Source organism: Podarcis raffonei, chromosome 15 (assembly GCF_027172205.1).
Source record: "Podarcis raffonei isolate rPodRaf1 chromosome 15, rPodRaf1.pri, whole genome shotgun sequence".
NCBI classification, from domain to species: Eukaryota; Metazoa; Chordata; class Lepidosauria; order Squamata; family Lacertidae; genus Podarcis; species Podarcis raffonei.
The window spans coordinates 35,127,709-35,150,331 of NC_070616.1; the positions used below are offsets into that span (position 1 = coordinate 35,127,709).

General features: G+C 49.1%; 1 protein-coding gene across 1 annotated transcript in view; it reads right to left on the reverse strand.

Moving 5' to 3' along the window:
* The window catches only part of ZMIZ2 (zinc finger MIZ-type containing 2), a 108,801-nt gene that overhangs the window by 7,879 nt on the left and 78,299 nt on the right, over positions 1–22,623 (reverse strand). The window contains exons 5-16 of the mRNA XM_053367925.1: positions 20,810–21,002; positions 18,957–19,220; positions 15,997–16,176; positions 15,328–15,408; positions 13,776–13,947; positions 11,101–11,242; positions 8,763–8,973; positions 7,837–7,942; positions 6,631–6,788; positions 5,672–5,739; positions 4,603–4,671; positions 233–474 (exon numbers count right to left, since the gene is read on the reverse strand). Coding sequence (XP_053223900.1) covers positions 233–474; positions 4,603–4,671; positions 5,672–5,739; positions 6,631–6,788; positions 7,837–7,942; positions 8,763–8,973; positions 11,101–11,242; positions 13,776–13,947; positions 15,328–15,408; positions 15,997–16,176; positions 18,957–19,220; positions 20,810–21,002 — 1,886 coding nt within the window. The remainder of the gene's footprint in view (positions 1–232; positions 475–4,602; positions 4,672–5,671; positions 5,740–6,630; positions 6,789–7,836; positions 7,943–8,762; positions 8,974–11,100; positions 11,243–13,775; positions 13,948–15,327; positions 15,409–15,996; positions 16,177–18,956; positions 19,221–20,809; positions 21,003–22,623) is intronic.

Consider the following 22,623-nt stretch of genomic DNA (forward strand, 5'->3'; position numbering starts at 1 on the left):
TTAGGTGGACTAGGGAGTCTGTACTGCTGGGAAAGCACGACTCCCTTGGAGGAGAAAGGCTGCATCCTTGAAGAACGAAGGCTTGCCTCCCATGCTAGGCCTGCTCAGAGAGGCTCCCTCGGGCACGGCTACCTTCAGTCCAGTCATTCCAATGGGTCTACTCTGAGATGCAGCCCGGTGTCCTTTCCCTAGTCCCCCCAGAGAGGTCTCTCTGCCCCAGACGTAGACTCACTTTGGCTGGTGTAGTCGCTGCTGCTGGCCGGCGGGGGCTGCAGGGGCCCAAAGGGCGAGGGGCCCGGTCCCAGGGCGGCAATCATCTCCATGACGTTGGGCATCACCATGTGGGTGGGGCTCATGGTGCGGCAGCGCTTCAGCACAGGCCCGTCCTGCTCCTCCTTGATGTGGATGTCGGGCTTGATGGGCACCGGCTTCCAGCTGCACGTCGGGTCAATGGTGATCTCCTCATATTCGGAGCTGGGCAGGGAGGCAACGGGAAGGATGGTCAGACGGTCTTTCTGGCTCAGCCCCCGGCATCTCTGGGCAGGGCTGGGAACAAACCCCGCCTGAAACTTTGGAGACATGCCCCCTGCAAGCACGGATGCTGCCGAGCTAAGCGGGTGAATGCCTTAAAGGTTAATGGACCCCTGACCATTAGGTCCAGTCATGGCCGACTCTGGGGTTGCGACGCTCATCTCGCTTTATTGGCCGAGGGAGCCGGCGTACAGCTTCTGGGTCATGAGGCCAGCATGACTAAGCCGCTTCTGGCGAACCAGAGCAGCGCACGGAAACGCCGTTTACCTTCCCGCCGGAGCGGTACCTATTTATCTACTTGCACTTTGACATGCTTTCAAACTGCTAGGTTGGCAGGAGCAGGGACTGGGCAAGGGGAGCTCACCCCGTCACGGGGATTCGAACTGCCGACCTTCTGATCGGCAAGTGCTAGGCTCTGTGGTTTAACCCACAGTGCCACCCGCGTCCCTTTTGGGTGAATGCCTTAGCAAGGTTTAAACTGCACACTATGTTCCCACGCCTGTAGAAATTGCGCCCCTACGCAAGGCTGCCTGGATTCAGGGCCCTTTGTGAGCAGGCACACAAAAGTAGGCTTGCACAGCTTCACGGCCATTTCTAGCACAGCAAGGAAAAGATGGATTAAGTGTATGCCCTTGGAACACCCTCAAGAGGGCTGAGAGCTGAGCCATCTCACAGCCCTGTCTTAAGAAGAGAGTTTTGGATTTGATATCCCGCTTTTCACTCCCTTTAAGGAGTCTCAAAGCGGCTAACATTCTCCTTTCCCTTCCTCCCCCACAACAAACACTCTGTGAGGTGAGTGGGGCTGAGAGACTTCAGAGAAGTGTGACTAGCCCAAGGTCACCCAGCAGCTGCATGTGGAGGAGCGGGGAATCGAACCCGGTTCACCCGATTACGAGTCTACCGCTCTTAACCACTACACCACACTGGCTCTCCACATTCTACTCAAAGAGACTGGAGGCCCATCACTGGACGATGTGTGTTTACGGAATTTCGAACTCTGCTCATTGGAAATTAAGCGCCCACCTGCTGTTTGTAAGCAGCCCTGAAAACGGAGTGCTTTCAACTCTATTTCAAACCTTGTCAGGCTCAGAACGGCCCCTAGAGAATCGAAAACCTGAGGCTGACAGGATGTCCATGGCTGCCATCTCAGCACAGGACCCCATGGAAATACAAGCCCCGTTTTCTAGAACTTCCAAGGGTGCTGGCACAGGACCAGGTCCCCTCCCCCCCTTTTTGGCTCAAAGATTTGTCCTTGGCAGTGTACGTAAAGGGGAGGGGGAATGATTCAGTGACTTATACACCAAGGCCGGAACATCACTGCCTCAGTGCCCAGCAGGTTTGATCTGGTTCCTTCTTGTTTATGTAAAGCAATGCTGTCTTTTTTATTTTTCTTCCCGGCAGTGAAAATTGGGAGCACGACGCCCTCAAATGGCAGAAGTTTTGCATGCTGGCTGGTCTTGCTCTGTATTCTGGGACAAGGAAGGCTCAACTGTGACACCTGGTGCAGCTGCTAATGAGACAGCAGGATCTCTGGGGCCGAGAAGGAAGCGAGAAGCAGAATCAGCATTCAGGGAAGGGATGGGGGTCACTGGGGAGAGGGATATAAAGCTGCTTGGGTATGAATTCCCTAAACCAGGGGTGTGGAACTTCAGGTGTTGCAGGACCACAACTCCCACCATCCCTGACCACTGGCCAAGCTGGCTGGGGCTGATGGGAGTTGGAGTCCAACAACATATGCATTTCAGTATACAATCTGTTTTCTGGCTGTAATCTCACTCATTGCCACAACCACCTTGCGAGCATCCCTGTATATCTCAGGCGAGGCAGAGACAGCCTGCTCAGAGATCCTTTAAGGGCTGCCGCTCAGTGGTAGAGCATCTGCTCTGGACGCAGAAGGTCCCATCTTCATTCCCTGGCATCTCCAAGTAGGGCTAGGAGAAACTCCTGCCTGGAACCCTGGACAGCTGCTGCCGGTCAGTGTAGGCAACACTGGGCTAGGTGGACCAATGGTCTGACTTGGGTACAAGACAGGAATCAGATACAAGATCAGCAAAGTGGGGCAAATGGCAAAGCCTTGTCAGTCGTGGCTCCAACAGTAAGGAGGGATAATTTAGAAATCATAGCAGTGCCATTGTGGTATAGCGGTTAGAATGTTGAACCCAGACCTGGGAAACCAGGGTTCGACTCCCCACTCAGCCCTGAAGCTCACTAGACAACCTTGAGCCAGTCACCATCTCTTAGCCTATCCTACCTCACGTGAAAGGAAAGGGAAGGAGACCCATGTACACCTTGAACAACTTGGAGAAAAGGGATATAAATGTTGTAATAATAATAACAACATAATAAAAAAAAGTACAGAAACCATTGCAAAGCATTTTTTTTATCTACTCATGGTGAACCTTTATGACTGCTTGATATTCTGAAAGTCTGAGCTCCCTCGGGTTCTGTGCTTGCAATATTAGAGCTGACTGGCTTTTTGTTTTTCATTGTGTGCGTCTTGTGTTGCCTTCGAGGGCTGTGTAATCGTGCCTCGTTACTGTAAGCTGCATGAGAGTCTGGGATATAAGCAGAATAAATGAAACTCTGTGGAGGACGTCAGGCTGAGGGCAGCGGCTGTCCAGTGACTCAGCCGGGGTTCAGCAAGGATTTGAACCAGGCCGACCAATCCCCCAAACTCTGCCTCTCGGAAAGCTTTCTGGCTCGTATAAATTTCGGGAGTAGTGGTGCTGGAGTTGGGGCTTGTCAGGCCCAGCGATGCAGTTCCATCCTTTTAGACTCTGGACTTACCAGTTTTATTGGGGAGCCTCTTTAGAGGTAAATATTCATTTACTTCAGAATGTGACACGTGACTCTTTTCGGAGTTGGGGTCACTCACTTTGCAAAGGCCATAGACCTCTGCCTCAGAGTCCTACCCGAATGACCCCTCTCTGTTCAGGCCTATACCTTGACCCAGAATACATATTGACTTCAAAATTTCCACAATTTTCTGAAGGCAACCCTGTATCAGGAAATTTTTTATGTCTAATGTTTTACAATTTTTTATGTGCTGTAAGCCACCCAGAGTGGCTGGGGAAACCCAGCCAGATGGGCGGGGTATTCACCACCACCACCATCATCATCACCATCATATTCTTTCACAACAACCCTGGAAAGCAGAGGCAACAGCTGTTCTTGTAATTTGCTTAACTGGCTGAGCATGGAATTCAACCCAGACCTCTCCTGTCCTCGTCTGACAAGACACCACATTGCATTGGCACTCTCTTCCAAAATGGGTCTCTGCTGACTGCCTCTTCGGTTTCCGAAACCTCTGGTCTCAGTGATGAGCGAGTTTATCCAGGGCAGAGGTGGGGAAGCTGTGGCCCTCTAGATATGGATGAACTTCCATCAGTCCCAGTCAACGGTCAGGGGTGATGGGAGTTGTAGCGCAGCAATATATGGATGGCCACAGGTTTCCCCATCCTGGATCTAAGGCCTTTCCCTGCCTGAATTCTCATTCCGTTCCTATCCCAACACAGCAGGTTTTGTCTAACCATGACAAAGGAAGGGGTAATTGGCTGGGGAGGGGTCTGGCTCCAGCACTTGGCTGACCTCAGGTGGTGAAAAGCCCATACTATTATAATTATAGGCCCTATTTTGGGCGTACCTGTCCTTGTGGTTTGAAATGGGGTGAAAATCTTGCACATATTATTACACAGTGTGCTTTGCACGACATGCTGAAGGAACAATCTCTGGGTCGGATTTTAAGGAAATACACAAGGAGACTGTAATCTATCTGCTGTGTGGAAAGCATAGACACACAACTGCAAAGGCTACACATTTCCCACTTAAATTACTTGATGCTAGGGATTTTGAGGCAGGATAGTCAGAATCTTGTTTGTCTCTGTTTTTTAAACATTAAATTTTATTTTGGTTTGTGTAACTTTTATTTCTGCTAACTCGTCTTATATGGATATGCAGTTCCTTTCGGTTTGACTTCCTTTTTTTTGCTTTGCAAATGGTCTGAAGTCTAAATACAAACACACAAATCTGGATCTGATGGTAGCTGTTCACTTTTTTTGAACGGACACTTACTTTTGAATGTAGATTAGGATCCCCAACATGTACTGATCCACTTCGAGTCCCTCCAACAGGGCTGTTTTACTGAGAACAAAGCAAAGGGTACAATAGTTAGCAGTAATAGTGGTGGTAGCAACAAACACTGCTCAGAGAAGTGTAAAGGCTGGGGGCTTGCCATATGCTTCTGACTACATATACTGAGGGACGTGGGTGGCGCTGTGGGTTGCCGATCAGAAGGTCGGCGGTTCAAATCCCCGTGACGGGGTGAGCTCCTGTTGCTCAGTCCCTGCTCCTGCCAACCTAGCAGTTCGAAAGCACGTCAAAGTGCAAGTAGATAAACAGGTACCGCTCCGATGGGAAGGTAAACGGCATTTCCATGCGCTGCTCTGGTTCACCAGAAGCGGCTTAGTCATGCCGGCCACCTGACCTGGAAGCTGTACGCCGGCTCCCTCGGCCAATAAAGCGAGATGAGCACCACAACCCCAGAGTCGGTCATGCCTGGACCTAATGGTCAGGGGTCCCTTTACCTTCACCTTTTTTACATATACTGAAGATGGGGGCGTGCAATTGTTCAGGCCTCGCTAGACTACAATGCCCATCATCCCTGACTATTGACCATTCTGGCTGATGCTTATGGGAACTGGGAGCCCCAAATCTGCAGGGCCACAGGTTCCTCGTCTCTGACACACACATACAGATTCTCAACCGCTTCTTTCCCCTTCTCCATGTCCCACACAAGTCCCCATGGTTTGTTCACTATTACTGGAGTTTAGCAGACATTTGGCACAAATAATAGACAGGGCAGAGAGAGGGAGCTATCTTGCCAGAGTGGCACAGCAGGTCAGTAGAACTGTGAGGTACTATAGTCAATAGAGGAGAGCTATTGCCTTCATGCCCTGCCTGTGAGTTTCTAAGAAGCATCCGATTGGCTGCTATGGGAAACAGGATGCTGGGGTTCAAGTGGCTAGTCTCTCCAGGAGGGCTCTTTCCTGAGTACTTATACTGCTTCACTGACTATATTCTTGCATTTCATAGATGCCACCCGCTCCTGCGAAAGTCACGGGCCCCACCCAAAAATACTCACTTGCAAACAGGACACCTCCACGTCCCCCTTTCACAGTTCAGCTGCAGATAGGACTCCAGGTCAAAGCACTGGGCAAAAGACAGGGAATTTGGTTGGGAAGAAGGTGTAGATTTCCCCAAAGAGGGGGCAGCCATTTACGGTTGTATCCAATGTTAGTCACACTCAGGCTGCGCGCGCGCGCGCGCGCGCACACACACACACACACACACACACACAGACAGTGCAACCCCTGCTCCCAAGGATCCTGAGAACTGTAGTTTGCCCCTCGCAGAGCCACAATTTCTAGCAATATAATAATAATAATAATAATAATAATAATAATAATAATAATAATAATAATAATTTCTTTCTACCCCGCCCATCTGGCTGGGTTTCCCCAGCCACTCTGGGTGGCTCCCAACAAAATATTAAAAACACGATCAAACATAAAACATTGAAAACTTCCCTAAACAGGTTTGCCTTCAGATGTCTTCTAAAAGTCAGGTAGTTTTTTATTTCCTTGACATCTGAAGGGAGTGTATTCCACAGGGTGGGTGCCACTACTGAGAAGGTCCTCTGCCTGGTTAACAAACTAGTTCCCAGGATTCTGTGCCGAGTGCCGAATGTGCTTTAAATGTGTGCCAGCATCCCTCAGAGTAGACCCACTGAAAATAATTGGCATGGCAAGGTTAGGTCCATTAATTTTATTGGGTCTGCTCTCAGCGGAAGTTAGCAGGACACAACCCCTGGTCTTGGAGTGACAGCAGCCGAAGAAAACCTCCTCCCCAGTCTAGATATCTAAAAATGGCCTGACAGTGTATGAGGCAGTTCAGCTGATGCCTAGATGGGAGATCACACGGGCAAGGGGGCTAACTTTGGAGGGGCAGCAGGAGATAACAGTGCCATTGGTGGAGCTCAATTCTATGAGGCTGCAGTGATGGAGCAGAATGGGAAGGAAGGCTGTATGACCAGAGACTCACCTGTATGTGCCTGCAATCATGACCCCTGGCAGGAAGCTGGATTCTCCGGAAAGTAATGGGGCACTTCAGAGACACCTTGATGGCCGTTTGCTCCACTCCATCTTCCCCATTTGGACCTGGAGTTCCAGGGATTGTGCCGCTGCTGAAGTTTCGCTTTACTAAGGATTGGGAAGGAAAAGGGACGTTGTTGCAAACAGCAGGGCTCTTTGGCCTCCATCACAAAATTCATAGGCAGGAGAGCGCACAGTTGAACTATGGAGTTCACTGTTAGAATTCCTGCTCCATGATTGCAGTCATGGGATTGTTGTCTTTCACATGACGGTGTGTGTTTTGACTCCACAAAGCAGGAAGTGACGGAGACAGAATGTTTGTGTTACTGAGTTCTGTGAAGTGGGACTATTGTCCTTTGTTCTTTCTCTTTGCTGTCTGATGCTAGAGAGAGAGAGGGAGCCATGTTGCAGTGCTCCGTGTGTGTTTATATGTAAATAGATTAGCCAAAATGTTGAGTTGCCGCGAAGACTCTGTGGTCTTGTTGCCGCAAGCTGCAAAGACTCTGTGGATCCCTAAGTGTGCCGGTGTCGGTTGGCATCGGTCGCTGTGATGTTCGGGCTGAAGAAAGCTTTTGAAGCTCCCGAACGATCGACCAGGAGGGAGAGAACATGCCAGTCGGATATGTGTCTCTGCCAGGGTCCTACTCGAGTGCAGGACGAGCTCCTGACATTCGCTACCATGAAATGTAGTGATGGATGGCAAACTGCACGGTTTTAAAAGGAGCTTAGACAAATTCATGGAGGGATAAGGCTACAAATGACTACCAGCCACGACTATCTCCAGTCAGGCCCACATCTGATGGCTGGAGTGGGAGACCCCAGTTGGCTGGGAAGCACAGGGTGTTCTTGGCTTGACAGCGTAAGCCCAACAGAGCCCTGGCAGGGCCCGTGGCCAGCCTAGCTTTCCAAGGCCCGGTAAATATGTACCAGGTCACCCCCTTTTCTGCCACACAGGCCTGCCTCCAGTATTAAGTAAGCCTCTGAATGCCATTTTGCTGGGAATCAGAAACAGGGAGAGTGCTGTTGCACTCCTGCCCTAACTTGTGGGCTTCCCGTGGGCATCTGGTTGGCCACTGTGCAAAGAGGATGCTGGGCTGGATGGGAATTTACCCAGATCCAGCAGGTTCTCCTTATGCTCTTTGAGCGCATAACTCACTTTTGGTGATGCAGTGCTCCGCTGGCAGAAGCCGTTTTTTTATCAAGCCTTGCAAAACAGACCTCACGGAGGGCCTGTGGACCAGCTGCAGGACGAAGAGGTGAGACTGGGAAGAAAGGAGGAGAAAAGAGGTTAGCGGCTGTGTCTCGGGAGATTCCATGCATGGCACAAACAAAGTGAATAGGAAAGAGAGGGTCTCGCCCCCTTCTCAAAAGATCAGAGCAGCAAATCCACAGAGGCTGCATGTCTCTGACTAGCAGCTGCTGAGGAGCAACCCTGGGACAGGTGACCTATGGCTGTCCTATCCTGCTTGTGAGCTTCAGGGCTCTGCATCACCACCTGCCGCTCCTGCACGGATGTGCTATGTGCAAAATGCACCATTGAGGCCACATACAAACACTGAAAGCACTATTGTACCTAAGCAACCGTCGTTTCCCCCAAAGAATGCCAATAACTGTAGTATGTTAAGGGGACCAAGCACTTTTAAGAGACTCTTATTCTCTTCCCCTGGCAGCACTACAATTCCCAGAGTGGTTAGACAATCAATCCCTCTTCTCAGGGAACTCTGGGAATTGTAGCACTGTGAAGGGAACAGGGGTCTCCTTAGGACTCTCATCACCCTTTACATACTACAGTTCCCAGGATGCTTGGAGGGGAAGCCACAACTGTTTAAAGAGGTATAGTGAGAGCATTTGGCTATTTCTCATACAAGGCCTCAGTATTTTTACACGGCCATAGGAACATTCAAAGTATTTAGCGGATCCCTGCAATGAATTTGAAGGGGATGCGCCACAGAGAAGGCACATTTGCAGGGTTTTCTCCTGGGTAAAGAGAGGCTACTCAACAGTGGGCTCCATGCAGCTGTAGGAACAAGAGATCCGGGGGGGAGGGCGTTGGGGAGAGAAGGAATCCAAGAGGCAACTTACACAGCAGCAAGCGGTGACGGTGATCTGGATGGTGTTCCTGCCAGGCTGGCACACCTGCTTTAGGTAGAGCGGCTTGTGTGATGTCTTGTTGTCTCCCCGCTCAATGGTCAGGGGCGTGGCGTTCACGCTGACCTGCACTGAGGCTGGCCAGTTGGTGTTCATCTGTCGGTCCTCGTGGTGGTAGCATTTGAACTGCAGCTCCAAGTCAGGCCTGGGGAAAGCAAATGAAACGCCTTTCGAAAAACAGCAACGAAACGCTGATTCCTTGGGGAGCCCACCAGCGACGCATGCAAGACCCTGAGGGGGGTGGAGGGTCAGATGTGGCCCTCCAGTCTTCTCTATCTGGCCCTCAGAACTCCACTCAGGCCATGCACTCACTCTTTAGGCTGCCCCTGCTCTGCATCTCATGCATGGGGTATGTCCTTGAAATCTGGTGATGCCTCTTGCATTGATAATGCCTCCTGGGTGGAAGGGTGTGTGAGTGAGCCTTCTGTGCAAATGTAAAATTTGCATGTGTTGCTCCACTCATTTTTGCCGCTGCCCCATTCACCAGTGGCATATAAAGCCACTGATAAACCATGAAGACCATGGCTCATTGCAGGAACATATGAAACTGTCTTATAGCAAGTTGGACCACTGGCTTCAAGTATTGCTCCATCTGGACACAGGTCCTTCCCTGTGGAAATGCTGGGGTTTGAACCCTTATTGACACAAAGCATCCCTGTGCTACGGATTTGGGGCTGACAGGGATACAGCAAGAATCTCTCAAGACACAGAAAGTCTGGCATGTTTCTTCTTTTAAGCTATTCTCCTTAGGAATGCCAGAGAACTTCTCCATATAGGAAGGGGACAGAGAGAAGTTCTTCAGAGCCAAGGGGCCAAATTATTATGATTGTTAGTTTGAAATATTAACCACCCTTCGCCATAAGGTCCCAGAGCAATTTAAAAATACAATATTAAAATCAGTTTAAAACAAATGATAGTCTAGGGTGGTCAGTTGTTGAAGACTGGGGTAAAGAGGTGCATCTTTAGCATAGGATGGGAACTACATAATGAAGGTACCCGGTGCACCTCTGTGGCAAAGGGAACTCCACAACTGAAAGGCTGATGAGATAATAATCTACCTCTACGTGGGAAAGTGGGGCTTTTGATCCTGCAAGTGCCTCACACAGGCAGTCTGTGGCCAGTTCGGCCCATCAGAGTTGTAACCTGCAGTAGTTACTGTTGTGATACAACACAACAGATGCCACTCAAAATTAAACACGGAGCTGCAGCCAAAATGGGAGTAGCAATCCCTGATTGATACTGGAAGTCTGATGCTAGTCAAACAATGGCTAGGAAAGACCTCAGAAATGAGCGTCTCAGAAGCCTTCGTTGAGTGTTCAATGCAGATCTCTTTCTGGATAGAGATGTGAAAGCCCTCTTCCCTTTTTCCCAACTGAGAAAATCATTTCTTGCGGACACACCCCGCCTCATTTTTCTCTGGATTCCCCCTTCTTTTCTCCCCTCTTAGATTTTCAGTTCTGTCTCTGACAAGTTGGGAATGTTGGGAACACAGGAAGATACTTTAGATACAAAGTCAGACCACTGACCCATTGAGCTCAGTCCTGTCTACACTGGCTGGCTGGCAACTCTCCAGGCTTTTGGACAGTGCCATCTCAATATCCGGGGATGCTGGGGAATGAACCTGGGACCTTCTGCATGTAAAGCAGTGCTCTGCCACTGAGCTATGGACCTTTGCCCAGTTAAAACTGAGGATCGGTTTTGGAACTTACTGCCAGACCTATTTTGGAGGTTTAGAACAGATGGTGAACTTGCTACCTTCCACCCCTTGCAAAGAACAAAAAACAGTCAATTAAACAACCCACTGTTTCTTTTAAAAGTGTGGTGAATGACTGCCCAGAATTTATGATGTAAGACTTTCAGACTACTTGTGTTCCAGGTAAGTGTGCAACTGAGTACCTGGATGGTCTAGTGCGGGGGTGGGGAACCTTTGGCCCTTCAGATGCTGTTGGACTCAAACTCCCATGATCCATCAGCACTGAACACTTTGGCTGGGGGTTGGAGTCTGACAACATCTGGAGGGCCAAAGGCCCCACAGGCCTGATACAGTGAAATAGGGGGCTCTCTAGTCTTAAGGAGCTGAAAAGGTCCAAGGAACAAGGAAGACCTTTCTGGGTCACAGCCAGTTCCTCTCATTGTTCCTGTGCAGACTCTGAAGCACAGATGCTCTCTCTGTTCCCAACAGAGCATTCCTGGTGACCCTGGTGGGAGGAAATGAGCTCCTCTGCAGGAAGCACAACGGCGACAGGGGGAAAAAGGAGGGTGGTTCTCTCACCTGAGCATCAGAGTCTTGTAAACCGAGTCCCTGAGCTGGAAGACGTGGTTGCTGACAGCCAAGTTGTGCTGGAGGCGGAAGGGCTCCAACACTACCCCGTCCCGCACGGGGAAGGTCAAGCGCAGCTCGTCACAAGGGTTTCCTGGCAGGGCGAGATGAGAGAGAGGGTTGGCGGTGGGCTGTTGGCGCAAGGCAATGGGCACCGTGAGGTAGCGCAGGGGCACCAGGGCCGGTGCGGAGGCCAGCTTGATCCGGCAGCCGGGGATGCCGTAAGGGACGGCGTGCGCCTGGGGGCAAAGCAAATGCCTGGCAGGCGGGATGAGGAAGCAGGTGGCGCAGAGAAGAGGCCTGGTCGCCGCTCCTTCTGTGGCTCCAGGGGCCTCGCCACCCTTCCCCTCCCCCACGACCCTGCACTTTCCAAGCATTTGGGGGGGAGCAGGAACTCCTTGCTCTCCTTTCCACCCCACCCCAGACTGTACCCACTGCATATTAATGAGGTCCGCAGGCGCCCTTCCCCCACATGGGGGCCAAGCACCCAACTGCCACTTCTGAACTGCCGTGGAATCCTCTAACCACTGAAATTCTGCTGTTTCCCCCGAATCTGCTGGCTAAATCTGGAGCAGAATCAAGTGATAAAGCTTGCCCTGGACTCAATCACTTTGGGCTATGGGACCGGGGGGGCGCGCGGGGGGGGGGGCAGCAAGGGGAAGGTAAAGGGGAAGGAATCCTATTTTTAATGCTATTCCATGAAAAAGACCACTCCACTTCAAAAAGTAAACAGTATGTTGAGAAGGCTGGGGTTAAACCTCTCTCACCAACATGCGTTTTCTATATACAGGGAAGCATGTGGGGGTTGTTGTTTTGTGTGTGTGTGTTTAATGCTTTCTTTTCATATATATATATATATATATATATATATATATATATATATATATATATATAGTTTTACATAACAAATTTAAATTCAAACATTAAATGTCCACATCACCTGAATCCTTCGTGTTTAATATTTTCAACCCCTCCCAACTGTGTGAAGTCCTGCCATCAAGAGAAGCTTTACCATGCGATTCCGCTAAATGCACAAACTGAATCCTGGTTGAGTCAAAAAACGCCGCCTCCCTGTGCGCATGTGTGAACTCAGTTCTCCTTACTTAGCCAATTCAGCCCCACCATTCATGGGGAATCCAAGTTTCCAGAAGTACAAGAAACCTTTGGGGAGGAGGAACCTGAAGGGAGGAACTTCACAACTAAAGCAGCTGTCAGGCCCAGTCCTGATCTGGTAGTAGATTTGGAGGATGAAGTAGAGACACCTCACAGATCAAGGAACTTGGGAAGGAAGGGTCCTCTTAAAAGCAGTCCTTGAGGAGCCCTCAGGGTTGAGACCTGCTACAGAACTCCTGAAGCTCCAGAGGATGACCTTGGTAGAACCATCACCTGGTCCTCATGAACAATGGCACCAGAAGGCCCAAACCCAGGCCAAGGAGTCATGACACAGCCAGAGTCATTGTGCTACTTGTGAATAAGCAATTCCCAAAACTCCTTCACTACTAACAGCTGCTAGAAGGCCTGAGCAGCTGCTGGCTACTTCTTCCATAACCCCATGCTGTGCTTTGCTGAATTCTCTGTGATGCTGACTGTGGACTCTTGCTGGCCTATGGATGATCTTCTGAGCTAGACAGATTCTGTGTGCTTAACCATGGTTTGCTTGGATTTCACTGCCTCGGCAATGATGCCCCTGTTGTCAAAGTGCTTTGGTGAGGGACCTATTCCTTGTGGAACTGGAACCAGTGAATTGTGACAGTAGCCCAATGAGGACAGGCTGCTCAGTGGCCAAAGAAAGCAGATTAATTGTTGGCGGGGGTAGGGAGTGGAGAAAGGAAACAGAACAACTCTGTGTGGAATGGAATGACCTGGAAAAGGTACCGCTGACTGACTGGAACTCTGAACAGGAGCACTCCAAACTGCAACATTTTATTGTATAAAGTTTCGAAAGGGTAGGTAGGAGATTGGATATTCCTCTTGCGTACCAATCAGAAGAGGTGCCTTATAGTCCATGTTCAATGAGCGTCCAGTGTAGCTATTTGGTTTAAGCTTAGCATTCCAGAGCGGAGCAGAACGGTTTTATTAAAGTTAATATAAAACCAAGAATAAATTAAAATAACACTTGTTTCTCATCTACAGTTGCCAAAGGACTGTACAAACAGAAGTGCTGTTAATAATTCAGGCCTGCACTCAGGTTAGGGCTCTGAGGAACCTCCCAAGGAAGGGAATCCCATCAAAGATTGCAACAGCTACCAATATTGCCTTTCTGTGGGTCTTTGTGTTCAAAGCTGGCGTTGGGGATGGTGCTCAAAGGGCACTCTCATTTGCTCTTGAGAACTGCAACACGATACAGAAAGGAAGGAGCTTAAGGAGTCATACTGTTTTTGAGAAAGTTGACTTCAGTTAAAAGGCTTGCCCCTCCCAGTTTAATGACTGGCTATATAGCCTCCTAAGATCAGGTGGATCATCTGATTACTGGAAAAAGGGGATCTTAAAAAAAATAACAATTAAGGGACATTCAAGGCCCCTAAGAATCCCTTGGGCCTTTTGCAAACGATTCCCCTTGAACCCAATGGGAGCGTGGAGGTAAATCAGCCAGCACCCAGGGGTCTCAATATTAAACAAAGACTTACCAGAGGGAGACGGATGCAAAGAGTTGATGTTGGGTTTGATGTCTGGAAGGAACGGGGACTTCACGTCCTGCCCTGGGGACATGTATGGGGGGATGTTGTTGCCAGGTGTCATTGGAGGGGTGGGATTCCCAGGGAGCGGGGAGCTGGGGTAACCAGGCATGGATCTTCCAGGCTGAAAGGAGAATCAAAACATCAGGCTAACTTGATGCAGCAGGGCACATGTTGAAAGCCACACGGTTAATGGACAGTGACAGCGTGACTGCATTCCCACATCCCACTAAATCCTGGTTTGGTGTGATGTGCACAAACAGGAATGAGAATCAGAGAGCTGTGGGTTTGTGCGCTGCTGCTGATCCCATGAAACCAGAAGCAGGAGCATAAAAGTTTTTTCTTCTGCTTTTGATTGGTCACAGTTTGCTGTTGTCCAGATCCAGGAACTGGGATTAATCTTAACAATGGCGAGTCAGTAATTGCGGCCTGAAGGTAACTTGTTCGAAGCTAATCCCAGTTATTGTTAACGACAGTTTATCAGCCCATCTGACATGATAAACTGAGGTTAAGTGAAAACTTCCAAATTCCCCTCTTATTGCATGTGGTTTGTTCTGACACACATCATGTTAAGTTATGGTTTAGCACATCAACTTTTATTCCTTCAAGGCCTGCATTTCCTTGGGAGGTAAGATATTGGGGACCATATGACAGTGGTGGTTTGGCGCCCTGTTCTCTCTCTCTTTGCCGCACTCTTAGAGCATGATGGTCATCATCTCAGGTTCATGAGTCTGAGCCCCACGTTGGGCAAAAAGATTCCTGAATTGCAGAGGGTTGGACTAGATGACCCTTGTGGTCCCTTCCAACTCTGCAATTCCATGATTCCTTAACACCTGCATGACATTGGGCCAATGACCCCACAAAATTAGAAAAAAGGGCCAAAGGAGACCCCTGGGCTGCAGGTTGCACACCTCTGATTTAGCAGGAGAAAAATCAGTCCAAAGAGGACACCTGGCAGCTGGGGAATGAATCCCTATTGAGTGTATGGACTACAACCACCAAGAGTGCCATTAAAAGGTAAAGGGACCCCTGACCATTAGGTCCAATAGTGACCGACTCTGGGGTTGCGGCGCTCATCTCGCTTTATTGGCCAAGGGAGCCAGCATACAGCTTCCGGGTCATGTGGCCAGCATGACTAAGCCTCTTCTGGCGAACCAGAGCAGTGCACAGAAACACCATTTACCTTTCCGCCGGAGCAGGACCTATTTATCTACTTGCACTTTGACGTGCTTTCGAACTGCTAGGTTGGCAGGAGCAGGGACCGAGCAACGGGAGCTCCCCCCGTTGCAGGGATTCGAACCGCCGACCTTCTGATCAGCAAGTCCTAGGCTCTGTGGTTTGGACCACAGCGCCACCCGCATCCCAAGAGTACCATTAGGGCTTTGCAAAACTTAAGGAAACACAAAAGAATTCCCTGAGAAAGACTAGGGGTGAGTAACTGGCTTCCACATCATTGCAACATGCCTAGATAAGTCTTGAAGGAGCAGAATAGTCATAGACTCACCCCATTCATAGTAGCCTGTCCGTAGCTGTTGAAGTTGCCTCCATTGAAGTTGGCATTTTGACCGTTGAACTGATCCGTAGGCTGGAAAGGAGAAGTTGAAAGACTGGTACCAGAAGAATGTGTTTCCCTGGACCATCCTTATTCTCGAGACAAATACTGCCTTAGCCTAGTCATACTTCCCCCTCTCAGCCCTTTGCAGTGGGATACTACCCATCGTCTTCTGGTCGGGGTATCTGGCTAAGTGACAGAGTGGCTCTTTCACCTGAATGATGGCTGCTTGGGGTGGGGTGGTTCTTGTCATATTTCCACCCCTGGTTTACTGGGTAACTTTGGTGGAAGCCCTTGTCTTCCGCCTGCCGTTCCCCGCCGCCCCTCACCCCTTTATACAAAAGCGATGAGCGACCAGTTTTGCTGGGGCTCACTTTCTTAGGATCTCAAAAAGATGGAAGTATTAAATCACGGAGGGAAAGGGCAGACCTAGGCGACAGAGCATTCACGTGCCATAGGTCAAAAAGTGACACGCATTATATCACCTTCACTTAGGCTGGATCTACTCCCGACACATTTATGACTACTACTGGGGGGGTTCTCTTTCTCTGAAAGGAGGTTGAATTTCTTCCACGCATCCCGAGAGAATCTTGGGAGGCTGTTTCCATAGTAACTGGGTACCTTATAGTAGGGGCCACCAGTGCCAGAGCCAGAGAGATACTGGCTCATTCCTTGTTGCATGGGCATTCTGTGGCCAGGATACGAAGGGGACGGAGCAGACGGCTGGGGGGCAGTGGGGGCATACTGCCCAGCTTGAGAGGGATACTGGCCACCCTGCATGTACTGCTGCCCTGGATAACCCTGGAAGAAAGAGCAAAGGTAGAGAATTAGGATGGCAGGGCACTATTTCTTTACTAACAAACGGAAGTACTTCTTCACACAGTGTGTAGTGAAACTGTGGGGTTCATTACTGCAAAATATCTTTAGAAGGGGATTAAACAAATTCATGGCTGCTAGTCTCAATGGCTAAGTGCTACCTTCGTGTCAGAGGCACTTTGTCTCTGAATGCCAGCTGCTAGAGATTACATGTGGGTAGAGTGATGCTGCGCTCAAGACCTGATTGTGGGCTTCTTGCACGCATTTGGTTGGCTGCTGTAAGAACAGGATACTAGGTTAGATAGGCCTTTGGTCTGATCCAGGACTCTTAGGTCCTTAACACCAAACCTTTAGCGTTACATCTGTAAACAGCCTACGAGTCTAGAAGTTGGGAGAGCTCACTAATTCATCGGAAATCAAAGGAGAACGATCTTGTCAGCGCTGTCATTGCTGATGCTATGTGTTTGCCACTTTCTGTCTGCCAAGTGCCAATCTCTGCGGTAAGCAATCGGAACAGATGCCGCGCGTTGTGCTGTAGATACAAGTTTCCTCCTCCTCAGATTGGCCTGTAATATTCTTTTTGTTGTTGTTGTTGTTAGAGCGTTTATTAATTTTCCAATAAAAAACCATCCAATTAACATATCAAATCATAATCCAATAAAAATAAAAAACTAAAATAAAAAAGAGCAAGTTGTCTTCCGAATTGTAATTTTGATTTTACGGCTTCCCACAGTCTGAACCTCGAAGCATGTCCGTATCTCAGTCTTGCCTCTCAGGCCTGTAATATTCTTAAAATATTCCTTTCCAGCATGACTTAAGTGTAATCCTTCTTTCATTCCACCACAACCTTTACAGGAGTGGGTGTCTTCAAATAGGCTGAGTGTATGGTTTGTTGCTGATTACCGTATTTTTCGCTCTATAAGATGCACCAGACCACGAGACGCACCTAGTTTTTGGAGGAGGAAAACAAGAAAAAAAATATTCTGAATCTCAGAAGCCAGAACAGCAAGAGGGATCGCTGCACAGTGAAAGCAGCAATCCCTCTTGCTGTTCTGACTTCTGTGATAGCTGCGCAGCCTGCATTCGCTCCATAAGACGCACACACATTTCCCCTTACTTTTAGGAGGGAAAAAGTGAGTCTTATAGAGCAAAAAATATGGTATATCTTTCATGGGGTCCCATGCTTTCCCCAAGCCAAAGGACTTCAGGATTATGGGCGGGGGAGGGGGGGTGGACACAGGAAACAGCCTTAAGATAGCAGGCATGGGGAACCTGTCGTCTTCTCGGATGTTGTTGGGACTGTCAGCTACCATCATCCCTGATCACTGGCCATGCTTGGCTGGGGCTGATGGGAGTTGGAATTCCCGCAACCTCAGGAGGGCCACAGGCCTGAACATATCTTGTACATACATTCATTTTCCTTGTAAGAATTCTGGACGTCATTGTTCTGATTATTATTATATCTGTCTTTTTAAAAAAGCAATAGCTAAAATAGCATAGGCTATGTGCAATTACACCCACGCCAGAAACCTTGGTGCACGGTGCGAAATGAAACGGGGAGGAATGGAAGCAGCCCTACGATGTCTCCATGGAGTTGTGAAATAGAAAGGCAAAGCCGTAAATGGTACAGACGTTTTGCCTCCCACCTAAAACAAATTGAGCAGAATGAGTTGTGGTGAATGGATAGACATGTACAAATCAACCTAATTTCTTTCTATTCGTTTCCTCTTTTTTAAGGACAAAGACTCTGCTAATAAAACAGGAGAGGAGGGAGCTGCACACAGGATGAAAAGGAATGCAGACATTTAACCCAAAGAATCCTGGGAACAGCGGAGACTCTTTTTTGATGAGGTTGTAACTTGCATGAAAAAAAAAGGATGCTACCCAGGGCCATTATCGGCTAATGAGCTGGTGCAGATAGCTCCTTAGGTAGGCATATGAGGAAGTTGTTGTTTTTGTTTAGTCATTTAGTCGTGTCCGACTCTTCGTGACCCCATGGACCAGAGCACGCCAGGCACTCCTGTCTTCCACTGCCTCCTGCAGTTTGGTCAAACTCATGCTGGTAGCTTCGAGAACACTGTCCAACCATCTTGTCCTCTGTCGTCCCCTTCTCCTTGCGCCCTCCATCTTTCCCAACATCAGGGTCTTTTCCAGGGAGTCTTCTCTTCTCATGAGGTGGCCAAAGTATTGGAGTCTAAGCTTCAGGATCTGTCTTTCCAGTGAGCACTCAGGGCTGATTTCCTTATATGAGGAAGTACCTTATAGCAGAAAACAGCCAGGTAGTCATGGCAGCAGCGGCTGAAAGTGCTACCAACACTGCTGGTGGGTGGTATTGCTGCCTACTGCCATGTTTTTAACATGGGCACGCATTAATAGATTAGACTGGACACAGCAAGCATGGGTGGCGGCCTGGTATGCAGTGCCTCCTAATAATTAGCCCAAACTGGCTTCCTTACAATTTCCACCAATAAGTTAGTTAGGAAGATAGGAAGCTCCATTATATGGAGTCAGACCACCTAAAGGTAAAGGACCCCTGGACAGTTAAGTCCAGTCAATGGCAACTCTGGGGTTGCAGCGCTCATCTCGCTTTCAGGCCGAGGGAGCCGGCGTTTGTCCACAGACAGCTTTCCGGGTCATGTGGCCAGCATGACGAAACCGCTTCTGTCACAACGGGACACTATGATGAGTGCCGGAGCGAATGGAATCGCCGTTTACCTTCCCGCAGGAGCGGTACCTATTTATCTCCTCCCCCACCCTGACCTCACCTCATTGGAATACGTCCTCTTGACGCTTTGCCTGGGCATCGGTTGGCCTTGCGGGGGACCAGGGTAGCCATGTTGGGGCATCCGCTGGCTGCCGTACAGGGCGCTCATGGCAGGCGCCCTCGCTGCGTTCATGCTCATGGGAGACATCCCAGAAGCACCCATCACGCCGCCCATGTTGGCAGGATTCATCCCGGGGGGCACGGATGGCCCTCGCGGCCCCGAGTGAGGAAGAAACTGGTTGTTGAAGGGCTGCCCAGCTCCCATCTGCAAGGGAAAAAAATAAATAAGTAAGTAAGTAAGTAAGTAAGTAAGTAAGAAAGGAAGGTTAGCACAATGTGATAGGAAACCAAGCTCTGTGTGGAAGCAAGGGTTGAGAGAATACAGCGCACCTCAACAGATGGCCAGTGCTGGTCCCTAACAATGAATATGCATTTATTATTTTATTTACATCCTGTCTCCAAAGAGCGCAATGTGTTGTACATGCTCCCTTGCCCAAGCTGATCTTCACAACAAGCCTATGGCCCAAGGCCACCCTGTGAGCTTCATAGCTGAGTCAGCATTTGAGGCGTGGTCTCCCATGTCTGAGTCTAACACTAATGACTATGTCACATCACTGTTCCAATGCACCTGCCTCCTCTCCACCCTGGCATCAATCCCTGGCATCTTTTTTAAATAAAAAAGTAGCGGACAGGTGATGGGAAATCTTTCTTCACCTGAGATCCTGGCAGTCAGCGTAGATACTGGGCTGGAGGGACCAACCGTCTGACTCAGTGGCTGTTTTCACACAATGAAATCATGGCACAAGCTGCGTGCAACACCCCCTTCTCCCACTTTGCTCCTCCCTTTCAGTGAGCAGAGAAACAAGCCAGGAAGACACAGCTAACCATAGTTTCCTGCTCTCCACAAACGGGGAAACAATGGTTAAGGTTTACAATTATTATTATAATACAATTATTATTTCTATTCTGCCCTTCCTCCCAAAGGAGCCCATGGTGGCAAACAATAAAGTAGGAAAATCTATAATTTTTAAAGCTGGTTGATGAATCCTGGCTTGTTTGGAAGCCAATAACCATAGTTTCCTGGTTTGCACAGAACAGGAAGCTATGGTTAAGTGTGTGTCCCCTGTTCGCAAAAAAGGGAAAAGTGAAGGGGCTGCAGCCAAAGACACGGAGCTTGTGAATATTGCGGCTTATTAAACCATGATTAGATCCTGTGAACCAGGCCAGCATTAGGCCGCTCTGTATATTCATCTGAAGTTCATAGGGGATGCAATCTCTTTGATCACCCATTAAGGTGCAATCCTGATCTGCCACCCAAAGCAGGGGCCATCTCACCATTTCCCGCTACAGCTGCAACTGACTCACAGGTGGGAAAAGACCAAGAAGACCAAAACTTTAATAAAGAATGGGGGAAATTTATAATTTGTCTGGGAGACCACTGTAAGCAGATGAAAACATTAGCAGATTGCAGTAACACTTATAATGCTGCAGGTACTATGGACAAAATGGAGCGATATATGGATTATAGAACAATATGCAGTCGAAGGTGGGAAGTCTAGAAATCTCTAAATATGGATATGTATTTTGTATTGTTATACTTCTATATTTGTAAAATCAAATAAAAATTATTTCGAGAGAGAGAGAAAAAGACCACCCTCACCCTCTGGGAAAGTGCCACTTCACTCTGAGCAAATTCAAGGCCCTTGGCCTTTCATTATAGCATTGCAACAGATGGTACTCCTTTGGCTTCATGCTATTTCCCCGGCTGCAAGTTACATCCTGTGAGCTCCGCTCTTCACCCTCAAAACCCCCCAGGAATTATCAAGTGCTGAAATCGCGCCGCCTGCATCTTACCGCTCCATACTGGCTGAGTTCCTGGCTTTGCTTCTCTTGCAGGGCGGCCACAGTGGCGGTGGCCGTGGCTGTGGCCGTGGCGGCGGCGGCCGCAACAGCGGCGGCGGCAGCTGCTTGGGTGAAGTCTGCCGGGGGTCGCCCAGTGTGCGAAGGAATGCCCATCCCCCCGGGGCCGTTTGGGCTGCCTGCATAACTGGAAAAGAAAAAGAGGTGTCTCACAGACCAGGCAACTCACATCTACTCCATGGGCAGAAGAACCTGGTATTCGAAGTGGGAAAAGAGGGATGTCCTCAGAATCTTTTTTAAGAAAGCTAAGGGTTAGATCCAGAGAGCCTCCTGTGGAACAGGATGGACAGAAGGCGACTCTCCTACTTCCTTCTCCAGTGGAGGCTGGTTCATTAGGGGAAACGGGGGCGCTGCTCCATCAAGTACGGTCCACCGTCCTACTTACAACCAGTCCATATTATTATTATTATTATTAACAATAATAGAAATAATAATAGATTATTTGTACCCGCCCATCTGGCTGGGTTTCCCCAGCCACTCTGGGCAGCTCCCAACAGAATATTAAATACACTATCAAACACCAAACATTAAAAACTTCCCTAAACAGGGCTGCTTTCAGATGTCTTCTAAAAATCAGATAGTTGTTTATTTCCTTGACATCTGGTGGGAAGGTGTTCCACAGGGCGGGTGCCACTACCAAGAAGGCCCTCTGCCTGGTTCCCTGTAACCTGACTTCTCGCAGTGAGGGGACCGCCAGAAGGCCCTTGGAGCTGGACCTCAGTGTCCGGGCTGAACGATGGGCTTCCCGCTTTCTGTACCAATGGGCACCAGCTACCACTGCCCTTCTTTCCTTAAGGAGACTGCCCTGCCAACTGATGGATCTCTGATGAATTATGAGTTCCACTTGGCCTCTTACATCAGGGAAAGCAGTAACACCACGGTCCTTCTGGAGTGTATAGGGAAGCCCAGCTGGAGTCGAATGATGCTAGGAGAGGTGTCTTGGTGATTGGGAAACCAGGCCTGGTGACCATGAGCTGGCAACCATGAGCTGGCAAACCATGCTTAGTCACACGCTCATGCCCTTTCCCCCACACGCTCAGTGGCGGCGACAGGGGGAATGGGATGACTACGCAGCAAGTGACAGGCGTCTGACAGCTCAACTTCCCACGCACCCACTGAGCGTCTTGTTCTCCCACCACGTAGAACGTTGATTCACATGTTAAGAGGTTGCTACAAGGGGAAGAGCTATGGATGCAGACCAACTGCTTTGCAAGCCGAAGCTCCCAAGTCCAATCCCTGATACTCTTCCATTAGTGCTGGGGGGCGCTGCTGCCAGTCAGTGTAGCCAATACTGAACTGGCTGGATTAATGTTCTGACTCAACATAGGGCAGCTTCCCTGTGGCCTTAAAGAAGGATTCCCACCCCCCTTTTAAAAAAATCCCCTTCTGTTTTAGGATTCCAAAGAAGCAAGCAAACTCCCTTCTACCCCCAGGAAGAACAGAAAGGGGAGGGTGGAGATATCAGTGTGTTCTTGGCAGATGGGGGTGAAGGAGCCACACACCAACCCAGATGTTTCAAAACAGGAGCACAGTCTTCCTTTTCACAGCCATTGCTCTTCCCTTTCTATTGTGAAATTGCTGTATAAACGTAGACTGGAAAAAAGTAGGCTTTTAAAAAATGTATCATCCTCAACTTGCTGGGTCAAGTGATCCCTGCAAACATCATCTGCAAAAATCAGATCTTCAAAATGCATCCGGAACAGCCTCTGACTATGTATTTATTTATTTCATGAAATCTATAGATTGGT